Consider the following 24,732-nt stretch of genomic DNA (forward strand, 5'->3'; position numbering starts at 1 on the left):
AGCAGACATAAATACTCCCCCAAGGAGTTCAGTCACAAATTTAATTCATGCATTATTTTTTAATGAGCGTCATCAGCATGGAAGCATGTCCTCTGGAATGGTGACTGAACCATGAAGGGGCATACAAATGTTTAGCATATCTGGCACGTAAATACCTTGCTTCACCAGCTACAAAAGTGTCATGCGAACGCCTGTTCTCACTTTCAGGTGACATTGTAAATAAAAAGTGGGCAGCATTATCTCCCATACATGTAAACAAACTGGTTTGTCTTAGCGATTGGCTGAACAAGAAGTAGGACTGAGTGGACTTGTAGGCTCTAAAGTTTTACATTGTTTTGTTTTTGAGTGCAGTTATGTAACAAAAAAAAAATCTACATTTGTAAATTGCACTTTCACAATAAAGAGATTGCACTACAGTACTTGTATGTGGTGAATTGAAAAATACTATTTCTTTTGTTTATCATTTTTACATTGCATATATTGTAATAAAAATATAAAGTGAATGCTGTACACTTTATATTCTATGTCGTAATTGAAATCAATATAGTTGAAAATGTAGAAAAACATCCAAAAATATGTATAATAAATTTCAATTGGTATTTTATTATTGCTTAACAGTGTGATTAAAACTGCGATTAATTGCGATGAATTTTTTTAGTTAATTGTGTGAGTTAACTGTGATTAATCGACAGCCCTATTTTTATATATATAAAAAATCCTATTGATAAGCGTTAGAAAAAACAGCAAGGCTATGGTGTACAATCAGCTGTAGTCTAGAGCTTCTCAACTGGAGAGAAGTGCTTGAAACAAAAAATTAAAGCCCAGAAACCTGGTAGTGTTCACTGGAAAAGAAGACTCATGAGGTAGATAAGTGTTGGGATCACCAATAAAGCCTTTGCAGGAGGCTGTACAACGCTGACATCAGAGCGGTACACAGTTCTGTTCCCGAGAGGTTGAACAGGTCGGAAATTGTCGGTCATCTGTAATGTTTTATTCTCACTGAAGTAAAGCTTCTCCAAGAAGTTCACCACCTGCACACCACCATCCAAAAATAGTTGTTATTTTTCTGAGGGAAAGAAAAGGGAATTGTCCTATCTTGAGTCTATAGTTCCTCTCACTGTGGTGTTGCTCTGAACCACAGAGTATATTAAAGCTTAAATGGAACGAGTGCCACTAAAACTTGTCCCCCAGATCACTGATAGATGCTTCCTTCTAGCCCAGGCAGACTCTTTAAACTTCCTCCCAGCTAAACATCCTAGTTCTGTCTAAGCACAAGCCACCCTGGAAAGACAGGTCTTTTCTCTATGTTCAGCTCCTGCCCCCATCCCTCAGGTCCCTGTGACACAACTTGCGGGGATCAAGATTACATGCCTCATCTCCTCTGGTTCTTCTCTAGAGCCTAACTCCTGGCTACTTGAAGCAGAAATTTAGCCAGCAGCTGCCAGCTGTGAGGCACACCCCCAATTTCTGTCATCCCCCACTGCACTGGCTCACATCTGGCTGGGTGTTGGGTTCTCAGCAAACACCGAGCAACTATTGTTAATCTAATGGACTCAGTCTGATGGGGTATCACACTGTGGACATACTGATCATGGTCACTGTTTGCCGATGAACTGACCCAGAGGGGTTGTGCCTTGTCCAAGCCCACTCAATGAGTTCATGGTAGAGCTGAGATGGAAGCGCGAACAGATCATGACCAATTTAAAATATTCTGTTCTATTAAAATAAAATTCTAATGGGGCTCGAGGAAAAATTCATTATTCATTATTCAGTTCTCAGAAGCAATTCAGCGACACATTCCAAAACATGTGAAGTTAGGGGATGATTCAGACCCTCATTTAGAGGCACTATGGGGCATTGGATAAAGCACTGAACTAGCATTCATCTGAATTCTGTTCCCACTTCTGTCACTGACTCACTGTGTGGCCTTTGGCAAGTCACTTAATTACAATGTGTTTTAGTTTCCCCACCTTTAAAATGGTGATGTTACTAACATTGCTTTGAGAATTGCTCTGAGATCCTTGTATACAAAGTGCCATATAAGATCTAGTATATGCCCACGCCCCTCTTTTGGAGCAGGGAAGGATTCTGAGTTTTGTTTTGTTTTTTCACCAAAATGAGTGGTGGGACAGATGGCAAACACGCTGGTCAGTGTGTGATCTGTTGTGGTGACATGGATTTAGAGTCTCTTAAGATTGGACTGCAAAGGTAATGGAGAAGGGGACAATCCTACATTGGACTTTGTGCATATGAGATCATATGTGGGAGGGAAGAAAAGAGGGTGGGGAGGGGAGTATGAGTGAGACAGACACAAAATGACCTCACTGCTCCTTTCAGTCTGTTACTCTATGCATTACCTGACTTTCACTCAGTATGATTGGCTCCTGAAATATTGTCCAGACGACAGCCTCGTAGCAGTTGGGAGTGGTCAGGGAGCCACTGTACCGATAATAGTGTGTGAGATCCTCTTTAGCTGGAATGAGCGATTCCAGGGGCAAAGACGGCATATTTTTTTGAGACCCTAGGAAAACAATGGAGAAACGTCAGCTGGAATGGACATGGTTACAGGTTCTCGGTTTACAGCTCCCTTCAACTCTGGCTGCTACTACCAACTCTGTTGCAATGCCACCCTCATAGTCCCCCATCGCTGGTTGTGGGGGAGGTGGGGGCTACTGGATGGGCATAGCCAAGGAACCACTGTGCCTGCCCTTCTCAAGAGCCCCTGCAGAGCACAGCTTCACAATATGGACACCTCGTGTGAGCTCTCCACTCCCTGCTTCCTTGCTGAAAATCACTTCAAAGTTTCTTCTGAATTGAGGGCAAGTCTACGCTTAAAATGCTACCTGGGCGCAGCTGCCCCTCTATAGCGCTTGAATCAAGATGCTCTAAGCTGACAGAGAGAGCTCTCCCGTCGTCTTAGTTAATCCACCTCCCAAGAGGCAGTAGCCATGTTGGCAGGAGAAGCTCTGTTGCCGACACAGCACTGTCGACATGGGAGGGTAGGTCGTGGATTTTTCACATCCTTGACCGACGTAGCTATACCGGTATAGCTCTGTTGTGTAGACCAGACCTTAGCCTCTGTAACGCCTAGGAACGTATAATGATTATCTTGTTAAATAAATTCAAATTGCTCGATGATAAATCCAAGCTCCTTACCTTTGACAGCAACTTCATTTAATATCTCTATTAGAGATTTATAGTTTTCATTTTTTGCACCGGTCTGAAACAATATTTTGAGTCAGAAAATGTATCCCTTTCCTCAGACATTTCCCCCCCGACCCGTAACTTTTAATTTAATTATTAATGAAACAGAAAAGAAGTGGGAAAGAAAGCTGAACAAAAATCAATGAGCTGAACGTAACAGAAAGTCACTGCGGATAGGTCTACTCCACAGTCAGAGGTGTGACTGTTGCATGTGTAGACATTCCCAAGCTAAGCTATGATCTAGCCAGCTCGAATCGCAATACAGTGAGGCTGCCGTAGCATGGGCTTGGTGTGTGAGTACACACCCAGGGTCCTGGGTGGGCTTGTGTAGCCTGTGCTGCTTGTGGCATCACTGGTATTGTTGTTCACGCTCGCAAAATCAAAGCTAGCTCAGATGTGTCTACGGGTGCTATGCTGCAGTCATGTCTCTCTGAGTGCAGTGCAGACCTTCGCTAAGCACTAGAGGTGAGGCCAGACTTAAATGATTGATCTGGACCCCTGAAAACATTGGGGGAACTTTGGCTCCTGGCCAGTTCTACAGCCAAACCCTGCAACTTGGTCCAAGCTTTGGTAGGTGCCAGTCTGAGGTGGCCAGTTAAAAAAATCCTGGCAACTTACCTTTATAAAGAACCCCAGCACGGCCAGACCTTCTTCAACTTTTACTGCCTGCTCTATAGTGGAGAAATCCTCTTTCATGTGGACTATATGAAGCTGTAATACAGGCATTAAAGGTCAATTATTACTCCCTTTATAGCCATTTATCGGCAAATCCTGGCCCCTTCCCTGTGCCCTGGGCGTGGAGAAACCCCTGCTGTTCTACTGTGGAGGTGGAGCAGGGCTACTCCCTGCCCACAGCTGGCGAGAGGCACTGTGGAAGATATGGGACTGGTGACTTTGCAAAGACATGCACCCAAAGGCAGTTCCACCCCCCTTCTCCCCCATCTGTATAAGACAGCGGTTCTCAAACTGGGGGTCGGGACCCCTCAGGGGGTCGTGAGGTTATTACATGGGGGGTCACGAGCTGTCCGCCTCCACCCCAAACCCCGCTTCGCCTCCAGCATTTATAATAGCATTAAATATAAAGAAGTGTTTTTAATTTATAGGGGTGGGGGGTCGCACTCAGAGGCTAGCTGTGTGAAAGGGGTCACCAGATCAAAAGTTTGAGAACCGCTGGTATAAGAGGAGCTTATGGGCTACTGCCGCCCTGAATCTGCAGTGGTTCCACTGTTACTCCATGACCTGAGGTGGAGGGTGATTTCCTCCCACCAACTCACTTGGGACCTTCCTGCATCAAGCCCACCTGGTTTGTCTACGGAGGGTAGGATTTGCCCTCACTGCTATTCAAGGAATTTATACCTGTCCCTGCACGGTCACAACAGAAGTATCTGAATAAGCAAGTGTGAGACTGGGAGATGGATGCTTTATAGCCTGAAATGCTACTGCCGTCTCTGAAGGCTAACTAACCCTGGGTTTTACTGCCTCTCCACATTTGCCTTTGCCATGCAAAACGTCCAGACCCTGATCGTTTTCCCTCTGTGATCTCCACAGGGCTCAACAAACAATAAATTCTCAGTTATTTAATTCTCCTCCTGGAGTCTTGAAAAAGAATCTGTTGGTTTATTTCATTCAACATTAGTTTAAGAAGTCAGAGTTCTTGGACCCGGCTGCATTAACAGAGAGAGAATCTCGCCTACCTCCATAGCGTATCTCTCTCCATCGATGCTGTGTTCCGATCCAGGGCTGTACCCTTTGTCTAGCTTCATGCCCCAGTGGAAGTGAAACTCAATAGCCTTGTATTTATTTTGAAGACCTCCACCTCCAATCTTTGCTGACCCGCTAAGAGAAACTTTAACTGGTAGAAACAAGTAGTTAAAAAGAAATAAATTGTTTGGCTCTGATTTTAAGAATAGTTGAAACGAGCGAGGGGCATTGGTTGTGAAAGCTCTGGATCCAGAGTTTCCCAGAAGTTCACTGGGTTTTGGATTCAATGCTTTGGCTCAGCCCTTTATATTGAGTGACCTAGATTAATGAACTTCAGATCCAGATCTGACTCTGAACACTCCTGAGTACCGGTTCAAATGTAATTAAAATGGGGAACAGTCCAATCCCTATATCCAGGGCACAGGACTAGGAGTTCAGATACTGGATGATTTAGTTGGGGATTGGTCCTGCTTTGAGCAGGGGGTTGGACTAGATGACCTCCTGAGGTCCCTTCTAATCCTGATATTCTGTGATACTTGAGTTTCTGATTTGCTACGTGACCTTGTGCTAGTCACTTAGGGCCTGATTTGCCAAAGTACTGAGCACCTGTGGCTCCAGTTGAAGTCTATGGCAACTCCAGGTGCCACAACACTTCTACAGCTCAGGCTATTAACCTCTCTGTACCTCAGTTCTCTCATCTATAAAATGGTGATAATGATACTTACCTCTCCTTGTAAAGGGGAGACCTATGGATGAAAAATGCTACATAACGGAAAAGAATTTGTGTGCTGCCATCTATGGATTATAGTTCTATTTATTTTGGTGAAAGCCAGTTAAATGAGCTTTTGTGGAAGCATCTTCATCTTCCTTTTTGTAATCAATCAATTGTTCTCATCAATTTAATTTTTAAATAAATCAATACTAGCTTTTCAACGCAGTGTAAGGTTAATTGACCATCTCTTCCTTGCTGGGAGCGTCCAAGTGACTGGTTTTTGGCAGGAGAGAAGCAAGAGCCTGTGCTTCTCTCACTTTTAAGACAAACCCTAGGTTTCTTCCTCTGTTATCTAGAAAAGCGATGTTGGACCAGGGATTTTTCCCTTTAAATGTACAGAGCTGCATTCTAGAAGGTGAACTTGGTCCCAAGAGGTTTATTTGCAGGTTTCTGTTTTTGTCGCCAATTGTGTGTGCTGCAGTATTTATTTGCTTTGAGGGTCTTGCAGGGTTTAGAGTTAAAGACACTGTTACTATGTCTCAACTGTAGGACTCACTTTCACTTTACACCAGTCTAACTATAGAGCCATGGTTTTCAACCAGTGGTTTGTGGGACCCCTGGAGGTCTGCAGACTATGTCTCAGATTTCCAAAAGGGTCTGCATTTCCACTTGAAATTTTTTAGGGGTCTGCAAATGAAAAAGGGTTAAAACCAATGCTATAGAGTAAAACTAGGTAAGTGAAACCCAGGTAAGAGCAGAGCTTGAGTCCGGTATTAACAGGAGAATAAAACGTGTCTCCGGGAAGAATAAAAATATTTTCTAGTGATAATTTCCCTTAACCGTCCTCTGCTTGAGAGATTTGTGATGCATTTGAAAACAGCAGCCTTTGTGCTCTCTGGGAGATGGAATTCGGACCTCCCTGAGAGGAAGGCTGGTCTGGTAGATAAGGCCCTGGATTGGGACTCGGGAGACATGAGTTCAATACCCAGCTCCCAAAGACTGGCTGTACTGTATGTCCTTAGATGAGTCATTTCATAGCTGTGTTCCTCACTTCCCTGTCTGTAAATGGATTAGTAACATTTCTTGTGTCTGTTTAGACTGTCAGGTCTTGTTGGCAGCGACTCTCCTTTACTATGTGTATGAAAGACACCTAGCGCAATGAGGTTCCAATCTCAGAGCAGTTAGGTGCTATTGAAATCTAAAAATAATAATTGCATCCAATCTTATTCTCATTGCACTTGCTCCCCCCGCTGCAAACCCCGTTTTGCATGTCTTGGGGACTTAAAGTTCTAAGCTGTTTCTACGATGGTTGATTTTTTATACAAAGACATTTCTCGGAGCATCAGCCACGCTTTGAAGATTCCACAATTTTATATTGTACCAAAAAGGCTATTAACTTTGTCCACATTAGTGGAAAATCAGAAGAAGTTTGTAAGAAAAAACAATCTGCCTAACTACTGAATTTCAAAACAAAAATCTCATTGCCCAATCCATCTGTAAAGTGCTTTTTTAAATTTCAGCTGTCTCCCAGGGGAGCACTTTGCATTGGGGCCATTCAGATTCGGGGCTGGCTGTCAAGCAGCTGGTTCTCTTGACAACAGCCCAGGTTTTTTCAACTCTCCTTATGCTTTGGGGTGTCTTTGACAAAAAATGGATGCACACAAATATAAATACAGTTTTTTCATGCCTGTCCTGTACCTCTTCATACATTATTGTCAGAGTAGGAGGAGGTCAATCTTTTTGCATTGATTTTATCCTACCTGTTGTGGGTTTTGTGCAGCAAAAAAAAGTCACTGAGAAGGTCACTGGGGTCAGTTAGACCCCTCAGTGTTAGTCAGTGGGGAAATGAAAGTATTGCATATCCAAGGTCTTGGGGGGTGGTCTCGGACTGCAAACGGGTACAAAAATTTGAATAAAACATGATGGGCAAGCCATAGCCTCTTCTTTCTTGAAGAATTCTCAAGCTGTGATGAGCAAACCTGTTAGCATTTGTCTACATATCTGTTGTGGTTTTAGCATAGTGAAAACAGTCACTTAAAAGGCATTGGGGCCCCCCAAATTAATTATGCAGGTATTCCAGCATCAGATTGTCTTTATTTTGAGGCAGCCATTATTATATGATTATATGAATCCTACATAACTGTTTTTATCATCACAGTTTCAGTGTTCTTCTCCCCTCAGCCCCCACCACGCAAAAAAAAATACTGAAATGGTCTGTTGGTCTGTGAGACCACAGATAACATTTGCCTCATGTATCATCACAATTGTAGAGCAAATTGCATTTCTTTGAAGATAGTTCCATCAAACTGATTTTCTGGGAAGCCTGCACTTGCTAGGAAAAGTTTCCAGGGAAGCCACGATTGTTGGATACATTTTCTGACAAGCCCACACTTGACAGATGCTGTTGCTGGGGCATCTGAGTGTGCTGGGTACTGATCCAGAGCCAGAGAAATGGGGAAGATATTATATCTGGTCCAGAGAATGAGTCAGAAAAATACATCAGAAATGTGTGAAGTGTAAATACTTTGCATGTTCAGAACCTGGGTCACCAATTTTTGCTCCATTTTTTCCCCAAGTATTAGGCCATTGAGTTGCTAGTTTGCTGTATCTGTATTTGCTTTTATATTATTACTGTTGCTATCTATTTTCATTGTTCAAACATGGGCTCGGTTAGACCCTGACACTATTGTGTAGCTTTCTTTAAAATGTGTTTGATCCTGGGGTCAGTTAGACCCCAACACAAGTACTGTGTAGTACGCATCTGAATCTAGGAAAGTTTTAACTTGTGCATAGTTGTATAGTTCACTGGTTACAGTAAAACCAGCTTCAAATGCATCCCAATTCCCATGTCCCTGTCCCTCCCCCCCATTTTGACATAACAATATAGAAATAGTTGGGTGATTTTTGGTCCAATATGAGGGTTAAATCAGCACTAAGTTTTTAAAAAAAAAAAAGTTTTTTTTAGACTTAGTAACCTGACACCACACAGCACTGCTGCAGAGTATCCCCAGTAATATTTCTTCCCAATAGACAGACAGCCTGGCAGAACATTAAAGCTGAATCCGTAAATAGCTAATTAATCAGCTCTTGCCAATTAACTTCAGTGTGTGAAGAAAATAATCTCAACAGTGAAAATGTTTGACAGCAATTAAGGAGCTAATAAAACAGAGCAAATAAGTAAACCCCATTCATTGCCATAGCTTACCCGTATGCCCATTATTTACTATGGTCCAATGAGGGGACTGACTGGTATTATAGCCTTCAAAAGTAAATGGTTTCAGGTCCCCTTTGTACTCCACTTTGTTGGTGACAATATTGATAGGTGACTGTTCATTTTTTCCACACTCCATATTTACTGTATTCCAGAGACGGGGTTCTGTTTAAGAGAAAGGAAAAATGGCTTTCATTGAAGGACAAAAACAACAGGGAGTCCGGTGGCACCTTAAAGACTAACACATTTATTTGGGCATAAGCTTTCGTGGGTAAAAAACCCCACTTCTTCAGATGCATGGAGTGAAAATTACAGATGCAGACGTTATATGAAGAGAAGGGAAGTTACCTCACAAGTGGAGAACTGGTTCTCCACTTGTGAGGGAACTTCCCTTCTCTTCATACAAGTTCTCCACTTGTGAGGTTACTCTCTTCTCTTCATATAATGCCTGCATCTGTAATTTTCACTCCATGCATCTGAAAGAGTGGGGTTTTTACCCACAAAAGCCTATGCCCAAATAAATTGGTTAGTCTTTTTAAGGTGCCACCGGACTCCCTATTGGTTTTGTGGATACAACTAACATGGCTACCCCCTGAGAATTGATGGACAAAGTGACTTCATCCTGATAAAGCCAAACTACCTCTTGGTAGATCTACATTTGCTTCTGAGCTTGGGAAAATTCTTTCAGTGGCAGAGTTTAATAGAGAGATTCCTTGACATGTTTACAAAATACTTAAAAATGCAAAACAGTGAAATGTGCCCAACAATGACTGATTGGTGCAACTGGAAAATGTAAGCAGATGAAGTGTGTAGCAATGCCCGATTAAATGGGAAGCATGCCTGTGTCGGACTTAGCTAATTGATCATAAACAGTAAAAATTTGTAACCTGTAGCTTAGAATGTATTTAAAAAGGAGGGATGGGACAGGTTTAAATTGCAGATCCATGTTCTAGTGTTTACTGAAGGCAGCACTGGGAGCCAGGAATGCCTGAGTTTTATTCCCAGTATGTTACATCTCAGCCTAGGTGAGACTAGATGCTCTGACTAGCATAGAAGCAAAGGAGCGAATGTGGTACAGCTGGCTGTTGTATCACTGGGCTGAAGTAAAACAAAGGGTACAAGTCCAGTTAAAATATAAAGACTTTTCTTAATGTAGGCCTCAAGTATTTTTAAGGAATTGCATGCCTGCCTGGTGCCTGTGGGTTATCTTTTGGGTATGTTGTAAATTCCTTTTACATTGACAGGAAAACCAGGAGGAGTCCAGTGACACCTTAAAGACTAACAGATTTATTTGGGCATAAGCTTTTGTGGATAAAAACCCCACTTCTTCAGATGCACTTTAGATCCACTTCTTATATTGGCAGGGTTTTCTTCAGCCAAAACCAAATTGGTAGCCAGAACAAACATTGGAGTCATTAACATATCTCTGTCCCCTTCTCTTAAATATCCTAATAATCATTTAACTTAATTGGACTGGGTTTTCCTCTTTCCGATGACATACAATCAATCGGATTTACTACATTGACATCAATGTTCTTGCACCTGTTTACCGTAGTGATGAATTTGGCCCGAGAATGGAGGCACAAGATATAATCTCTGAGCAGGACTGGCTCTAGGCACCAGCAAAGCAAGCACGTGGAGCTGGCCCTGTCTCAGAGTATAATGGAGTGGCATGTGATATCTGAAGCTGTTGTGGGAAGATTTGTATCACTGCTACAAGTAGGCCCTTTGTAAAACAGCACAGCACTAAAATGATTTCAGAAATAAACTGCTTAGAATTACCTGCACAGCTGGGGAGAGTGCATTTTTGTGATAGGTAGCACCATTCTTTCTCACCTGCAACAGAAGAAATTAACATTTCAGACAAACTTTACAAAATTGCATTAAAATGAGAAGCTGTATGAGTCGTTGATTAACTTCAGAATGACCACATAGAGACATTGGCTCTGGTACGGTGATCTAGGGAGAGAGCTAGCTGACCACACAGCTTTGACTCCCACTCCTTATTTCCAGCTGCTAAATTGCTTTAAAAGAAAGCTAAAAGTGCACAGGTACTTTCCTACTGTATAGTTGACAAAAGTATGTTATGTGATCATGCATGGGAGAAAAGGTGGTCCCTGGAGGAGAGGAGGTGTCCACAAGACAATCTCTCTATTAAAATGTGTCCTGCTCTCCAAAATATGTGAGAACCCCTGGCTGATGACACACATAAATGTTGTGATTGTACAAAAAGCTCATTAGCGAATATTCCCCAGCCATCGTGTAAATCAGGTTGAAAGCTATGGCAAGCCTAGTCTTTATTAAAAGATGCAAAACCAGAATATGGGAATTGTTTTACTGGATCAAACATGAGTCCAGTACTGACAATGGCCAATACTAGATGCTTCAGAGGAAGATGTAAGAACCCTGCTGCAGTGAGAGGTTGGATAATTTCCCCCCTTCATTAGATCTGATCCTGGTCTTTGATACAGATGGCTTCAACCCTGAAACGTGGTTTAATATCCCTTTCAAAACCTGTGTTAGGATTAACAATTATAACTCTGGATATTCTTGTGTCAATGTCCAATCCCTTTTTGAATCTTGCTAAATTCTTGGCTTCAATGATTTTATATGGCAAGGAGTTCCACAGTCTGAATATGTATTGTGAGGAAAATGTATTTCTTTTTATCAGTTTTGAATTTGCCACCCATTCATTTCATGTCATGTCCCCTTGTTCTTGTCTACAAGAAACCTCATCTCATCTCAACCTAACAGGGATGGAATCTTTAAAAAAAAAAGTTAGACCTTTAAAGATGATATGGTGGAATAAGGAATTTTCTTAAGAAATAAAGATCTCTCCTCATTCCAGCTCAGCTGAATTTGATCTCACTCAGTATGCCCAAGAGTTTCCCTCTGGAGCATCTTATTCTTGCTGTCTCAGGCCTGGTCTGTGCCAGGAAGTTAGGTCAATGTAAGCTGTTTTGTGTTGACCTGGTTGTTGTCTACAATTAAATTTGTCTCCACACCTGTGGAACTCCTGAGCCAGATAAGGAGGAGAAAGAAGAGCACTTGGGATGACATTCAATGAGATCCTGCAAGCTAGTGCTGCATGATGCTACGCAAAGGGCCTGGAGGGTGAACATCGCAGGCAGCCTGGAGAAGGAAAGAACGGACAGGAAAAAGGCCCAGGAATTCCAGCAGGAAAAGCAGAGGAAGATGCACAAGGATATAATGGAGCTTCTTCGTCAGCAAATGCGCATGTTGCAAACTCTTGTGAACCTTGGGCTTGTCTCCCTTTGCAGTCCCTGCAGAACTCCAGTGCAGCGTCTTCTTTCGCCACTCCCCACCCAACATTCCATGTGACACTGGGCAGCATCTCTGCCCCAGCAGATGTTAAGGACAACCACAGTTTCACATGCACTGTCCTCCAAGAAATCGCCATGTTCCCTGCTGATTTGGTTTTTCTTATGGCAGGGTTGGCAGTTTCCCAGGAAAATCTAGTTTAGGACAGAGTGCTGGTAAATACCGGTTTAAACTGGGAAACAAGAAAAAATAATTGCATCAGTGTCTAAAAAGCATAGAATGCATCTTTTCAAACTTGGATTCACCCATTCCAAACTGAGCAGTAGACTTGGTCTATCCACTACATCAAAGTTGGTGTTCTGCTACACAATGTGGCATGGCTAAACAGACCAGCTCTGGTAGCCTGAAACTCTGTATGCTTCTGATTGCTTAATGCTTCAAGCATACAACTCTGCATTATTGTCTTTCATATAATCAAATGTTTTTGACTTTTGTTTATATAATATTGAAAACTGAAATATGAATCATGATGTATAGCTTTCTTGAGAAAATACCAAACCAAAATATATACATTCTGATGTTCAATATTATAATTATATACATTAGTAGTACCCTCTCTGCAGCTTTACTTTTTATTTGTACAACCCTAAATTAATCTCTGAATCTGATCTGTGCCTTATGTAACATAAACATGATAACATAAGAATGGCCATACTGGGTCAGACCAAAGGTCCATCCAGCCCAGCATCCTGTCTACCAACAGTGGCCAATGCCAGGTACCCCCAAGGGAGTGAACCTAACAGGTAATGATCTAGTGATCTCTCTCCTGCCATCCATCTCCACCCTCTGACAAACAGAGGCTAGGGACACCATTCCTTACCCATTCTGGCTAATAGCCATGAATTTATCTAGTTCTCTTTTAAACCCAGTTATAGTCCTAGCCTTCATAACCTCCTCAGGCAAGGAGTTCCACAAGTTGACTCTGCGCTGAGTGAAGAACTTCCTTTTATTTGTTTTAAACCTGCTACCCATTAATTTCATTTGGTGGCTCCTAGTTCTTATATTATGGGAACAAGTAAATAACTTTTCCTTATTCACTTTCTCCACACCACTCATGATTTTATAGACCTCTATCATATCCCCCCTTAGTCTCCTCTTTTCCAAGCTGAAAAGTCCTAGCCTCTTTAATCTCTCCTCATATGGGACCCATTCCAAACCCCTAATCATTTTAGTTGCCCTTTTCTGAACCTTTTCTAATGCCAGTATATCTTTTTTGAGATGAGGAGACCACATCTGTACGCAGTAGTCAAGATGTGGGCGTACCATGGATTTATATAAGGGCAATAAGATATTCTCTGTCTTATTCTCTAACCCTTTTTTAATGATTCCTAACATCCCGTTTGCTTTTTTGACTGCCGCTGCACACTGTGTGGACGTCTTTGGAGAACTATCCATGATGACTCCAAGATCTTTCTCCTGATTAGTTGTAGCTAAATTAGCCCCCATCATATTGTATGTATAGTTGGGGTTATTTTTTCCAATGTGCATTACTTTAAATTTATCCACATTAAATTTCATTTGCCATTTTGTTGCCCAATCACTTAGTTTTATGAGATCTTTTTGAAGTTCTTCACAGTCTGCTTTGGTCTTAACTATCTTGAGCAGTTTAGTATCATCTGCAAACTTTGCCACCTCAACTGTTTACCCCTTTCTCCAGATCATTTATGACTAAGTTGAATAGGATTGCTCCTAGGACTGACCCTTGGGGATCATCACTAGTTACTCCTCTCCATTCTGAAAATTTACCATTTATTCCTACCCTTTGTTCCCTGTCTTTTAACCAGTTCTCAATCCATGAAAGGATCTTCCCTCTTATCCCATGAAAGCTTAATTGACATAAGAGCCTTTGTTGAGGGACCTTGTCAAAGGCTTACTTAGATTTCCGGAATCTAATTTTATTCTTCATGGTCAGTGTAAGGTGCTGGCTTGTCCCCAGCCCATGGGGGACCCACTGCCACACCCACTCCTGCTTCCGGGCCAAATGCAAGAATCTTCTTTGTTCTTTTAACTGACCACTGCCTCCTAGGGCTCTTTCCCTGGAGGCACATTTGCCCCCAGGCAGTTCCCTCTGCCATGCCTCTTGGACTTCGGCAGCCCACCTTGGGAATTCTTCCCAGCTTCAGCTCGTCCTTCCTTATTGACAGCCTGGTTCTTCATTGCCACAGCTGCTGCTCTGCCCTCTTCAGTTGCCAAACTGGGAGCACCTGTTTGAGCACAAGGAGCTGGACCTGTTCTTTTAAAAGGCATCAGTCACCCAGTGACAGAGAGCTATAATGTATGCCTTCCAGACCATTAAGAAGTGGGTGCCTAAAGAAAAATGTTCTCAAAATGAAAAGGAGTACTTGTTGCACCTTAGAGACTAACCAATGTATTTGAGCATAAGCTTTCCTGAGCTACAGCTCACTTCATCGGATGCATACTGTGGAAAGTGTAGAAGATCTTTTTATACACACAAAGCACAAAGCATGAAAAAATACCTCCTCCCACCCCACTCTCCTGCTGGTAATAGCTTATCTAAAGTGACCACTCTCCTTACAATGTGTATGATAATCAAGGTGGGCCATTTCCAGCACAAATCCAGGGTTTAACAAGAACGTCTGAGGGGGGGGGGGTAGGAAAAAACAAGGGGATATAGGTTACCTTGCATAATGACTTCGCCACTCTCAGTCTCTATTCAAGCCTAAGTTAATTGTATCCAATTTGCAAATGAATTCCAATTCAACAGTTTCTCGCTGGAGTCTGGATTTGAAGTTTTTTTGTTGTAATATAGCAACTTTCATGTCTGTAATCGCGTGACCAGAGAGACTGAAGTGTTCTCCGACTGGTTTATGAATGTTATAATTCTTGACATCTGATTTGTGTCCATTTATTCTTTTACGTAGAGACTGTCCAGTTTGACCAATGTACATGGCAGAGGGGCATTGCTGACACATGATGGCATATATCACATTGGTGAATGTGCAGGTGAACAAGCCTCTGATAGTGTGGCTGATGTTATTAGGCCCTGTGATGGTGTCCCCTGAATAGATAGGTGGGCACAGTTGGCAACGGGCTTTGTTGCAAGGATAGGTTCCTGGGTTAGTAGTTCTGTTGTGCGGTATGTGGTTGCTGGTGAGTATTTGCTTCAGGTTGGGGGGGCTGTCCGTAGGCAAGGGCTGGCCTGTCTCCCAAGATTTGTGAGAGTGTTGGGTCATCCTTCAGGATAGGTTGTAGATCCTTAATAATGCGTTGGAGGGGTTTTAGTTGGGGGCTGAAGGTGATGGTTAATGGCGTTCTGCTTTCACCCTGACCACACCACACGATCCATCGTCTATAGCCAAGCTCTGCGATACAACCGCATTTGCTCCAACCCCTCAGACAGAGACAAACACCTACAAGATCTCTATCAAGCATTCTTACAACTACAATACCCACCTGTGGAAGTGAAGAAACAGATTGATAGAGCCAGAAGAGTTCCCAGAAGTCACCTACTACAGGACAGGCCTAACAAAGAAAATAACAGAATGCCACTAGCCATCACCTTCAGCCCCCCAACTAAAACCCCTCCAACGCATTATTAAGGATCTACAACCTATCCTGAAGGATGACCCAACACTCTCACAAATCTTGGGAGACAGGCCAGTCCTTGCCTACGGACAGCCCCCCAACCTGAAGCAAATACTCACCAGCAACCACATACCACACAACAGAACTACTAACCCAGGAACCTATCCTTGCAACAAAGCCCGTTGCCAACTGTGCCCACCTATCTATTCAGGGGACACCATCACAGGGCCTAATAACATCAGCCACACTATCAGAGGCTCGTTCACCTGCACATCCACCAATGTGATATATGCCATCATGTGCCAGCAATGCCCCTCTGCCAGGGACATTGGTCAAACTGGACAGTCTCTATGTAAAAGAATAAATGGACACAAATCAGATGTCAAGAATTATAACATTCATAAACCAGTCGGAGAACACTTCAGTCTCTCTGGTCACGCGATTACAGACATGAAAGTTGCTATATTACAACAAAAAAACTTCAAATCCAGACTCCAGCGAGAAACTGTTGAATTGGAATTCATTTGCAAATTGGATACAATTAATTTAGGCTTGAATAGAGACTGGGAGTGGCTAAGTCATTATGCAAGGTAGCCTATTTCCCCTTGTTTTTTCCTACCCCCCCCCCCCCGACGTTCTTGTTAAACCCTGGATTTGTGCTGGAAATGGCCCACCTTGATTATCATACACATTGTAAGGAGAGTGGTCACTTTAGATAAGCTATTACCAGCAGGAGAGTGGGGTGGGAGGAGGCATTTTTTTCATGCTTTGTGTGTATAAAAAGATCTTCTACACTTTCCACAGTATGCATCCGATGAAGTGAGCTGTAGCTCACGAGCTTATGCTCAAATAAATTGGTTAATCTCTAAGGTGCCACAAGTACTCCTTTTCTGTTTGCGAATACAGACTAACACAGCTGTTACTTTGAAACCTGTTCTGAAAATGGTGGAGCTTTACATATAGTTATATAATAGGTCTATCTAGCTAATCATTATATATATATACATATATAATCTATCTCCACATACGCACCCATATACTTATCTCATATGACTTATAAGAATTGTAAGCCCTTAACTCACTGCCAGGTGAAGAAAGAGAACCAAATTAGCTTAGCTTATCACTTTAGCATGAAGGAAAGTTTCTAAATTATAACTCTAAATGTTTCCCTTTCTGTTTTCCAGCCATAACCTATGATCTTGTCACATCAATAACATTCCTTTGTAATAAGCTATTGCGGTGAGGTTGATTGTCTTATCAAAGAAGCAAGTTGGCGTTAAATAGATATGCAGGGCTAAGGTGAATCTTGCTTATCTTCCTTTATTTAAGGTAGTACTAGATAAAGTTTGGGAGCCCTATTCAATACGATTATGACTAACAAAAAAAAAAAGGAATAGAATTCTTTTGTAACATTTACTTAGTTTTGCTGTTGTTTTATGTACATGTTGGTAACTTGTATAGAAATGTGAGTGAAAAATCTAATAAGGGGCCTCTGGGCACATTGTATCCTTTAAAAACAAAACATCCAGTAAAGTCAATATATGGAGAATGGCTATCATTACTGACCAATCTCCCACTCCAACTAAAAAAAAAAAAGAAAAAAAAATTCCAAATACGTAGCCCAAAGTACACTATGTCCACTGGATCCCCCTTGTCCACAAGTTTGTTGACCCCCTCAAAGAACTCTAATAGATTAGTAAGACACGATCTCCCTTTACAGAAACCATGTTGACTTTTGCGCAACAATTTATGTTCTTCTATGTGTTTGACAATTTTATTCTCTACTATTGTTTCTACTTATTAGCCCGGTACTGACGTTAGACTTACCGGTCTGTAATTGTCAGGATCTCCTCTAGAGCCCTCTTAAATATTTGTGTTACATTACCTATCTTCCAGTCATTGGGTACAGTAGCTGATTTAAAGGACAGGTTACAAACCATAGTTAATAGTTCCGCAATTTCACATTTGAGTTCTTTCAGAACTCTTGGGTGAATGCCATCTGGTCCTGGTGACTTGTTACTGTTAAGTTTCTCAATTAATTCCAAAACCTCTTCTAGCGATAGTTCAATCTGTGACAATTCCTCAGATTTGTCACCTACAAAAGACGGCTTAGGTTTGGGAATCTCCCTAACATCCTCAGCCATGAAGACTGAAGCAAAGAATTCATTCAGTTTCTCTGCGATGACTTTATCGTCTTTAAGTGCTCCTTTTGTATCTCGATCGTCCAGGAGCCCCACTGATCGTTTAGCAGGCTTCCTGCTTCTGATGTACTTAAAAAAACATTTTGTTATTACCTTTTGAGTTTTTGGCTAGCTGTTCTTCAAACTCCTTTTTGGCTTTTCTTATTACATTTTTACATTTAATTTAGCAGTGTTTATGCTCCTTTCTATTCACCTCACTCAGATTTGACTTCCACTTTTTAAAAGATGCCTTTTTATCTCTCACTGCTTCTTTTACATGGTTATTAAGCCCCAGTGGCTCTTTTTTAGTTCTTTTACTGTGTTTTTTAATTTGAACCACAATTTGAATATGTAACTAAAACTAAGTGTGATGTGGTATGTGCATTAATGGAATAGTTTTTAAAATATAGAAAATTCCTTAAACTGGGACTCACTTGTTTTTCCCAAGGTGGTAAAAACCATGCTTTTACCTGGTAAAAACCACCTATGATAAATGCCATGCCATTCCTATATTGTGGCTCTGCACACACTGGAGGATTGCGCATTCTGTGCTTGCAACACTTATGCCAGTAGTGCAGAGCTGGGCAGACTTCTTGCTTCTGTCAGAGATGGCAGACAGCAAGGAGGGCCATGTCAGTTCGTGAAATTTTTAAAAAGGTGTGAAAATTAAGGGATATAGACGATATTAGGGGATGAATGCAGTGTTGTTGTAGCCATGTCTGTCCCAGGATATTAGACAGACAATGGTGGGTGAGGTAATGTCTTTTATTGGACCAGCTTCTGTTGGTGAGAGAGAGAAACTTTCGAGCTTACACAGAGCTCTCCTTCAGGTCAGGGAAACTTACTCAGAATGTCACAGCTAAACTAATTAAGTAAAAATATATATATTCATGTTATAAGAAGAATAAATTTTACACTTTAATTAGAGCTTTTATAATAATATTTTGCATTGACATTTTTCATGAAAAAATTGGGGTTTTAATTAAATCTTAATTTTTTGGCAGGAAGACTTTCTACATGCAAAATTTTTGGCCAGTTCTACCAAATATTTAAAAATTTACAGAGCCCCAAAATGTTTAGCTCTGGCTTTCTCCAAATTGATTGAATCTAGGGTTTTGATTCAGGGCCATTTCCGTTGAAAGAATTGCCACACCTCCACAACTGATAACCAACACATCTTCTATATTATGAGACAGTAAAATGTGATGTGACAAGTATAGGATGGGATGGCTGGCTAACTTAATCAGAAGAAGCTTAATTAATAAATGCCTAGCAGACTCTGGGCAGGTCAACCTGCATGGTGTTTGACAATCATGTTTTTTAATATTTAATATACCGTTGCAGAGATGAATGGCTGCCAATGTATTTTTGGCATCTCCAGCTAGCACAGTGGCTCATCATGTGCTTTAACACCAGAGTTGCATAGTGCAGTGAACTCAAGCACACTGAAGTGGCAGCTTCCTTTAGTGTGTGTTCTCCCAGGAACTGCTGGAAAAGAACTACTGCACCTTGAAAGCAACCTTGGTTCAGACATTAAGTGATTATTTTCCCTTTGCCCAGAAATGATCTGATTAAGTTCAATATACATGTTACTGGTTCATATATTGTGAGCTCGCAGGGGCATGGGACTGGCTTTTTATTCCGTGTTTAAATAGCACCTAGCACAGTAGGATCCTGGTTCATGACTGGGGCTCCTAGGTGTTGCTGCAGTCTAAATAATAATATACAACGTGATTTAGATCTGAGGGATGCATGTATCAAATGCATATTTCATTGGCTGGAAAAGCAGAGGCTGCTTCTTGGAGCTTTCAGACTATGGGGACAAAAGCCATGCAAATAGGGTCATAGAGGGACACGGGGAATCCCTTTGGGAGCAAAAAGGCATCACCGGGATGGTGTTAATAATCACAATCCACTATCTCCACATCCGTATGCCAGGGGAGCAAATGCCTCTGGAAAAGGATAGTGGGATATGTATGGATCCTTTCATCACCTGCCTGAATCCAGCCCAGTTCACAAATGTGATCAAATGTCCTCTGACACCCTGTTTGGCCTGTGTCAAAAGAATTTGTGGGTCTCCGTCCAGTTCCAGTGGGCAGGTGAATGCATCAGAAAAACCTTGGATCTTTAACCAAGGAACCTGCACATCCAGATGCTGAAAAATAACTAGAGAAGACGAGAGAAACTCCAGACCTCAGGCAGGCTGGGCTGCTTTATATCCACTACACGTAGAATGCACGGAGGCATATAATTTAGATTTGTATAATTTGTATACGAATTGTATAATTTGTTTGTACAATTTGGATCTGCATCTGACCTTGGGGGACTTTGTATGAACCTTTAGAAGTTGAGAAATTACTAATAAGTATGTAGCTTTCTCCTATCACAGCTCTGGTTTAGAATGACAGATCATAGTATGGGCTAAATACTCAGGAATTCCTCAGGAAAGTAGTCAATAAATCTGAATGTGGGTTTCACAATGGGTGACAAGGATTCTTTAGTAAATATTAATTTTAGTACTTAGCGCTGAATTAATATTGGTTGTGAATAAGACTTTTATGATTTTTCTTCAGAAAAGTTGAGAACCAGGATGTTTACTGTATTTATGACTTAGTCAGAAACCCGCCTAGGTTATTGAAAAATTTGCATTATGAAGCAGTATTTGAAAAAGGTGTGATTTCTCCCTGTGTATGGGAGAACTTTGAGTTGTAAAAGTTCCCTTCACCCACTGGATTTGGTTTCTGAACCTTTCATTGGATAAGATGCAAATGATGATGGTCACATCCAGCCGGTTACTCATGGACTACAGTGCAATTATCCCCTAGAGTGTATTGTCTAGTTAAAAAAACAAGGAGTACTTAGGGTGACCAGACAGCAAGTGTGAAAAATTGGGACGGGGGTGGGGGGTAATAGGAGCCTATATAAGAAAAAGACCAAAAAATTGCGACTGTCCCTATAAAATCAGGACTTCTGGTCACCTGAGGAGTCCTTGTGGCACCTTAGAGACTAACAAATTTATTTGGGCATAAGCTTTCGTGGGCTAAAACCCACTTCATCGGAGTGGAAAATACAGTAGGAAGATATATATACACAGAGAACATGAAAAAATGGGTGTTGCCATACCAACTCTGAAACTTGTCTAGTTCAGTTTTAAATATCTAAAGCAGGGGGCTCCTCCCACTTCACTGTCAGGAAACATTTCCTGGTGTACAGTGTACATTTTCCCTTTGCTTATCTTTATCCTTCACTCCTAGTAACACTCTAAACAATTCCTCTCCTTCCCTGGTGTATACAGTCTTCAAATACTGTCTCCCTGGTTTCCAATTCCTAATCCTGTTTAAACTATCTCATTCGGGTTTCTCTTGTGATCCCGATTTCCCCAGTCTATCCTGCCCCTCCCCACCTCATAGCCATGTCCGTATCCTTTTCTGGGTCTTTCCCCTCTCTTGAGTCCTCTTGCTTCTCATAGATCCTTCTAATTCTCTGCTCTTCCTCTGAACCTCCTTTCTCTCCTGTGCCCACTTTGACCATCTGACTCTTTCTCCTATCCCTCCCTCATTCTCTTTCCCCTTCCTCTGTCCTCATAATTCCTTTTCCTACGGCCATCTCTTACCTTTTTTCTTTTCACCCTTCTGGTGTTGATCACATTAGCAATTAGTGGGCAGATCCAGGAGATTCTTGGCCACCATCTGGTGCCTCCCCACTGTTTCTGCTTCCTGCTGGATGCAACCTAAATGCTTAGCACAGGAGCAGAAAGGGGGAGACAGCCGACAGGCTCAGCAACAACAGAAGGGAACCCTTGCTCCCAGGACAGAATTGTGGCTTGGTTGGCTACTTTGAAGAGTCACCAACCTGGGTGGTGGCATAGTTACTCTGCAGCTGGTAGTATTATAAATGAAGAATTGCTCTCCCTGGAGCTGCTGTTTAGATATCTTTCGCTAACACTGGAATCCATTTAATTTCTTCTCAAATCACAAGGAGCCTGAACGAGTTTCTAATTCCCATTAAGTTATACAGAGTTTCAGAGGGAATGTAACCTGCTTCCTAAAACTTCCAAGGCCTAAAAGCCAGAAGGTGATGGAGCAGAGCTTGTAGATAAAGGTTTTCCAAGTCTTATTTACAATAAGATTTTTTTCCCATCAGCCTCCCCTTTTCCAAGGTTGCTGTATTCTTTACTGGCTCTGCACAGGACAATGCAAGGAAATGCTTCTTTGTGACTGAAATGCTGATATTCCCTTCCACAAGTGTCTGCTTCAAGGATGCTGCTGAATCACTCTCACTGATGCCAATAGCCTGGTTAAACTCTCTGCTGGAGTTTAGTTCCCAAAACTTTTGCCAGTTTTATTGGCACAAATGGGCAAAGCCATGAGCATCCACACTTAGCCTGAGTCTGGCCAAGATCTCAAAAGCCATGTGCCCCACTGGCCCAGAATGGAGCAGCTGGCAGTCGTTCTCTTTGATGCAGCCCTTCGAGTAGGGTGACCAGGTGTCCAGTTTTGGACTGGTCCAAAAGGGATCCTGGCAGCTCCGCTCAGCGCTGCTGACCTGCCCGTTGAACATCCGGTTTGTGCCATGCCGCAGCAGGGCTGGCAGGCTTCCTGCTAGCCGCTGCACTACAGACTGCACGGCTCCCAGGTCGGGAAGCAGCCGAGAAGTCCGGCTCCTAGCCTTGGCGGCTGCCGGGGGGGCTCTGCTGCTGCCCTGCTCTCAGGCGCAGCTCCCATGGGTGGGTCAGGGCAGGGGAGGAACTAACATCACTCAAGCACTCCGCAAGCGGCTGTTGAGGGGTTGCGTGGCACGCGTCTCTCCCGCTGTTGCCCGGCCCTCTTCTCCTCGCGTGGCAGGCCTCGAGCTGCAGCACGTGCCCTGCCGTGAACCGTGGTCTGTGGCCCCAGCACTGGCGCCCAGGAGTTGAAGGTATGCGTATCCCCATCTCTGAGTGCTAGGAATGGGGCTGCACCCCATCCCCCTCACTGCATCCCTCCCTGTCGCACACCCCCATCGTTACGTCCCTTCCCGTGCCACCCCCTGCACTCCCAGCGCCCCTCACTGCATCCCTGTCCCCTCCCGTCCTGCCCCCAACACCTACCCATCCCCACCCTGTACCCCATTCATCTCCGTACACTGCTGCATTCCCATTATCCCCCTATACACCCCTGTGCCCTCCCACGTCTCATGCACCTGTAGCCTTCTGCATCCCCATCCACCCCGCATGCCCCCCACACCCGCTCCTCTCTCCTTCGCTGCCCCCTCTCATCCCCACCGTGCCCTCTTTCCCTCCCCATCCTCTCTCCTCCACCCCCTGCATCTTTTCCCCTCCAGCCCACCCTCCTCCCTTCCCAGCTGGGTGATTTAGGCAGCCCCTGGAAAAGTGTATGAAAGTGTCTCTGTGCAGGCAAGTCGGTGCATTGTGTGTGTGGAAGAGACTGCGTGCCTTGGTGTCGGGAGGTGCGTGTATTGCCACGTGTGTGTACCTGTGTGAATAAAATTTGCAGCCTAACTCCCTGACTTTTATTCCTTTGGCTGGCTTGCACACATGCAAATTGATGACATAAAATATCTGTGTATTCATTTCATAGCAAGTTTTTAAAAGAGAAGGGAACTCTAAAAGAAATGTATTATTTCTTAAAAAGTGAATGTTGTTGACTCGTAATTGCGGAAGAGCCAATCTATCAGACATTTCTTCCCATCTTTGTCTAGCTACGCTATAAACTCTTTGTTGCAGACTCTCTCTTTTTACGTGTATGTCCAGCACCTACCACCCTGGAGCCCTGATCTTAGCTGGGGTCTCTAAGCGCTAAACAACAATTGTCTTAATCCATAATGTGGAAGTATGTGTGTTAGTGTGTGCTAGACGTGTACACACATGTGTCTCCGCAGGTTTCAGCGGAGCGGCCGCGTCAGTCTGTCTCCGCAAAAAGGACAGGAGGACTCGTGGCACCTTAGAGACTCACCCATTGATCTGAGCATGAGCTTTCGTGAGCTACAGCTCACTTCATCGGATGCATACTGTGGAAACTGCAGAAGACGCTATATATACACAGAGAATATGAAACAATACCTCCTCCCACCCCACTCTCCTGCTGGTAATAGCTTATCTAAAGTGATCACTCTCCTTACAATGTGTATGATCATCAAGTTGGGCCATTTCCAGCACAAATCCAGGTTTTCTCACCCTCCGCCCCCCTACACACAAACTCACTCTCCTGCTGGTAATAGCCCATCCAAAGTGACCACTCTCTTTACAATGTGTATGATAATCAAGGCGGGCCATTTCCAGCACAAATCCAGGTTTTCTCACCCCCCCTCCAAAAACCACACACACAAACTCACTCTCCTGCTGGTAATAGCTTATCCAAAGTGACCACTCTCCTTACAATGTGTATGAAAATCAAGGTGGGCCATTTCCAGCACAAATCCAGGTTTTCTCACCCCCCCCAAAAACAAACACACACACACACACACACACACACACACACACACACACACACACACACACAAACTCACTCTCCTGCTGGTAATAGCTCATCCAAACTGACCACTCTCCTTACAATGTGTATGATTATCAAGGTGGGCCATTTCCAGCACAAATCCAAGTTTAACCAGAACGTCTGGGGGGGGGGGGGTAGGAAAAAACAAGAGGACACAGGCTACCTTGCATAATGACTTAGCCACTCCCAGTCTCTATTTAAGCCTGAATTAATAGTGTCCAATTTGCAAATGAATTCCAATTCAGCAGTTTCTCGCTGGAGTCTGGATTTGAAGTTTTTTTGTTGTAAGATAGCGACCTTCATGTCTGTAATTGCGTGACCAGAGAGATTGAAGTGTTCTCCGAC

The 24,732-nt window shown here is 42.9% G+C and overlaps 1 protein-coding gene across 1 annotated transcript in view; it reads right to left on the minus strand.

The window, feature by feature from the left end:
• Window positions 1–839: 839 nt before the first annotated feature.
• Window positions 840–24,732, minus strand: part of CA4 (carbonic anhydrase 4) — a gene marked incomplete at its 3' end in the record, with an annotated part of 34,831 nt that continues 10,938 nt past the window's right edge. The window contains exons 2-8 of the mRNA XM_084651129.1: window positions 10,611–10,664; window positions 8,823–8,993; window positions 4,899–5,056; window positions 3,823–3,915; window positions 3,157–3,220; window positions 2,358–2,521; window positions 840–1,031 (exon numbers count right to left, since the gene is read on the minus strand). Of these exons, the coding sequence (XP_084507255.1) occupies window positions 840–1,031; window positions 2,358–2,521; window positions 3,157–3,220; window positions 3,823–3,915; window positions 4,899–5,056; window positions 8,823–8,993; window positions 10,611–10,664 (896 nt within the window). The remainder of the gene's footprint in view (window positions 1,032–2,357; window positions 2,522–3,156; window positions 3,221–3,822; window positions 3,916–4,898; window positions 5,057–8,822; window positions 8,994–10,610; window positions 10,665–24,732) is intronic.

This window comes from Lepidochelys olivacea (assembly GCF_965140295.1).
Source record: "Lepidochelys olivacea isolate rLepOli2 genome assembly, chromosome: 17".
Classification (NCBI taxonomy): domain Eukaryota; kingdom Metazoa; phylum Chordata; order Testudines; family Cheloniidae; genus Lepidochelys; species Lepidochelys olivacea.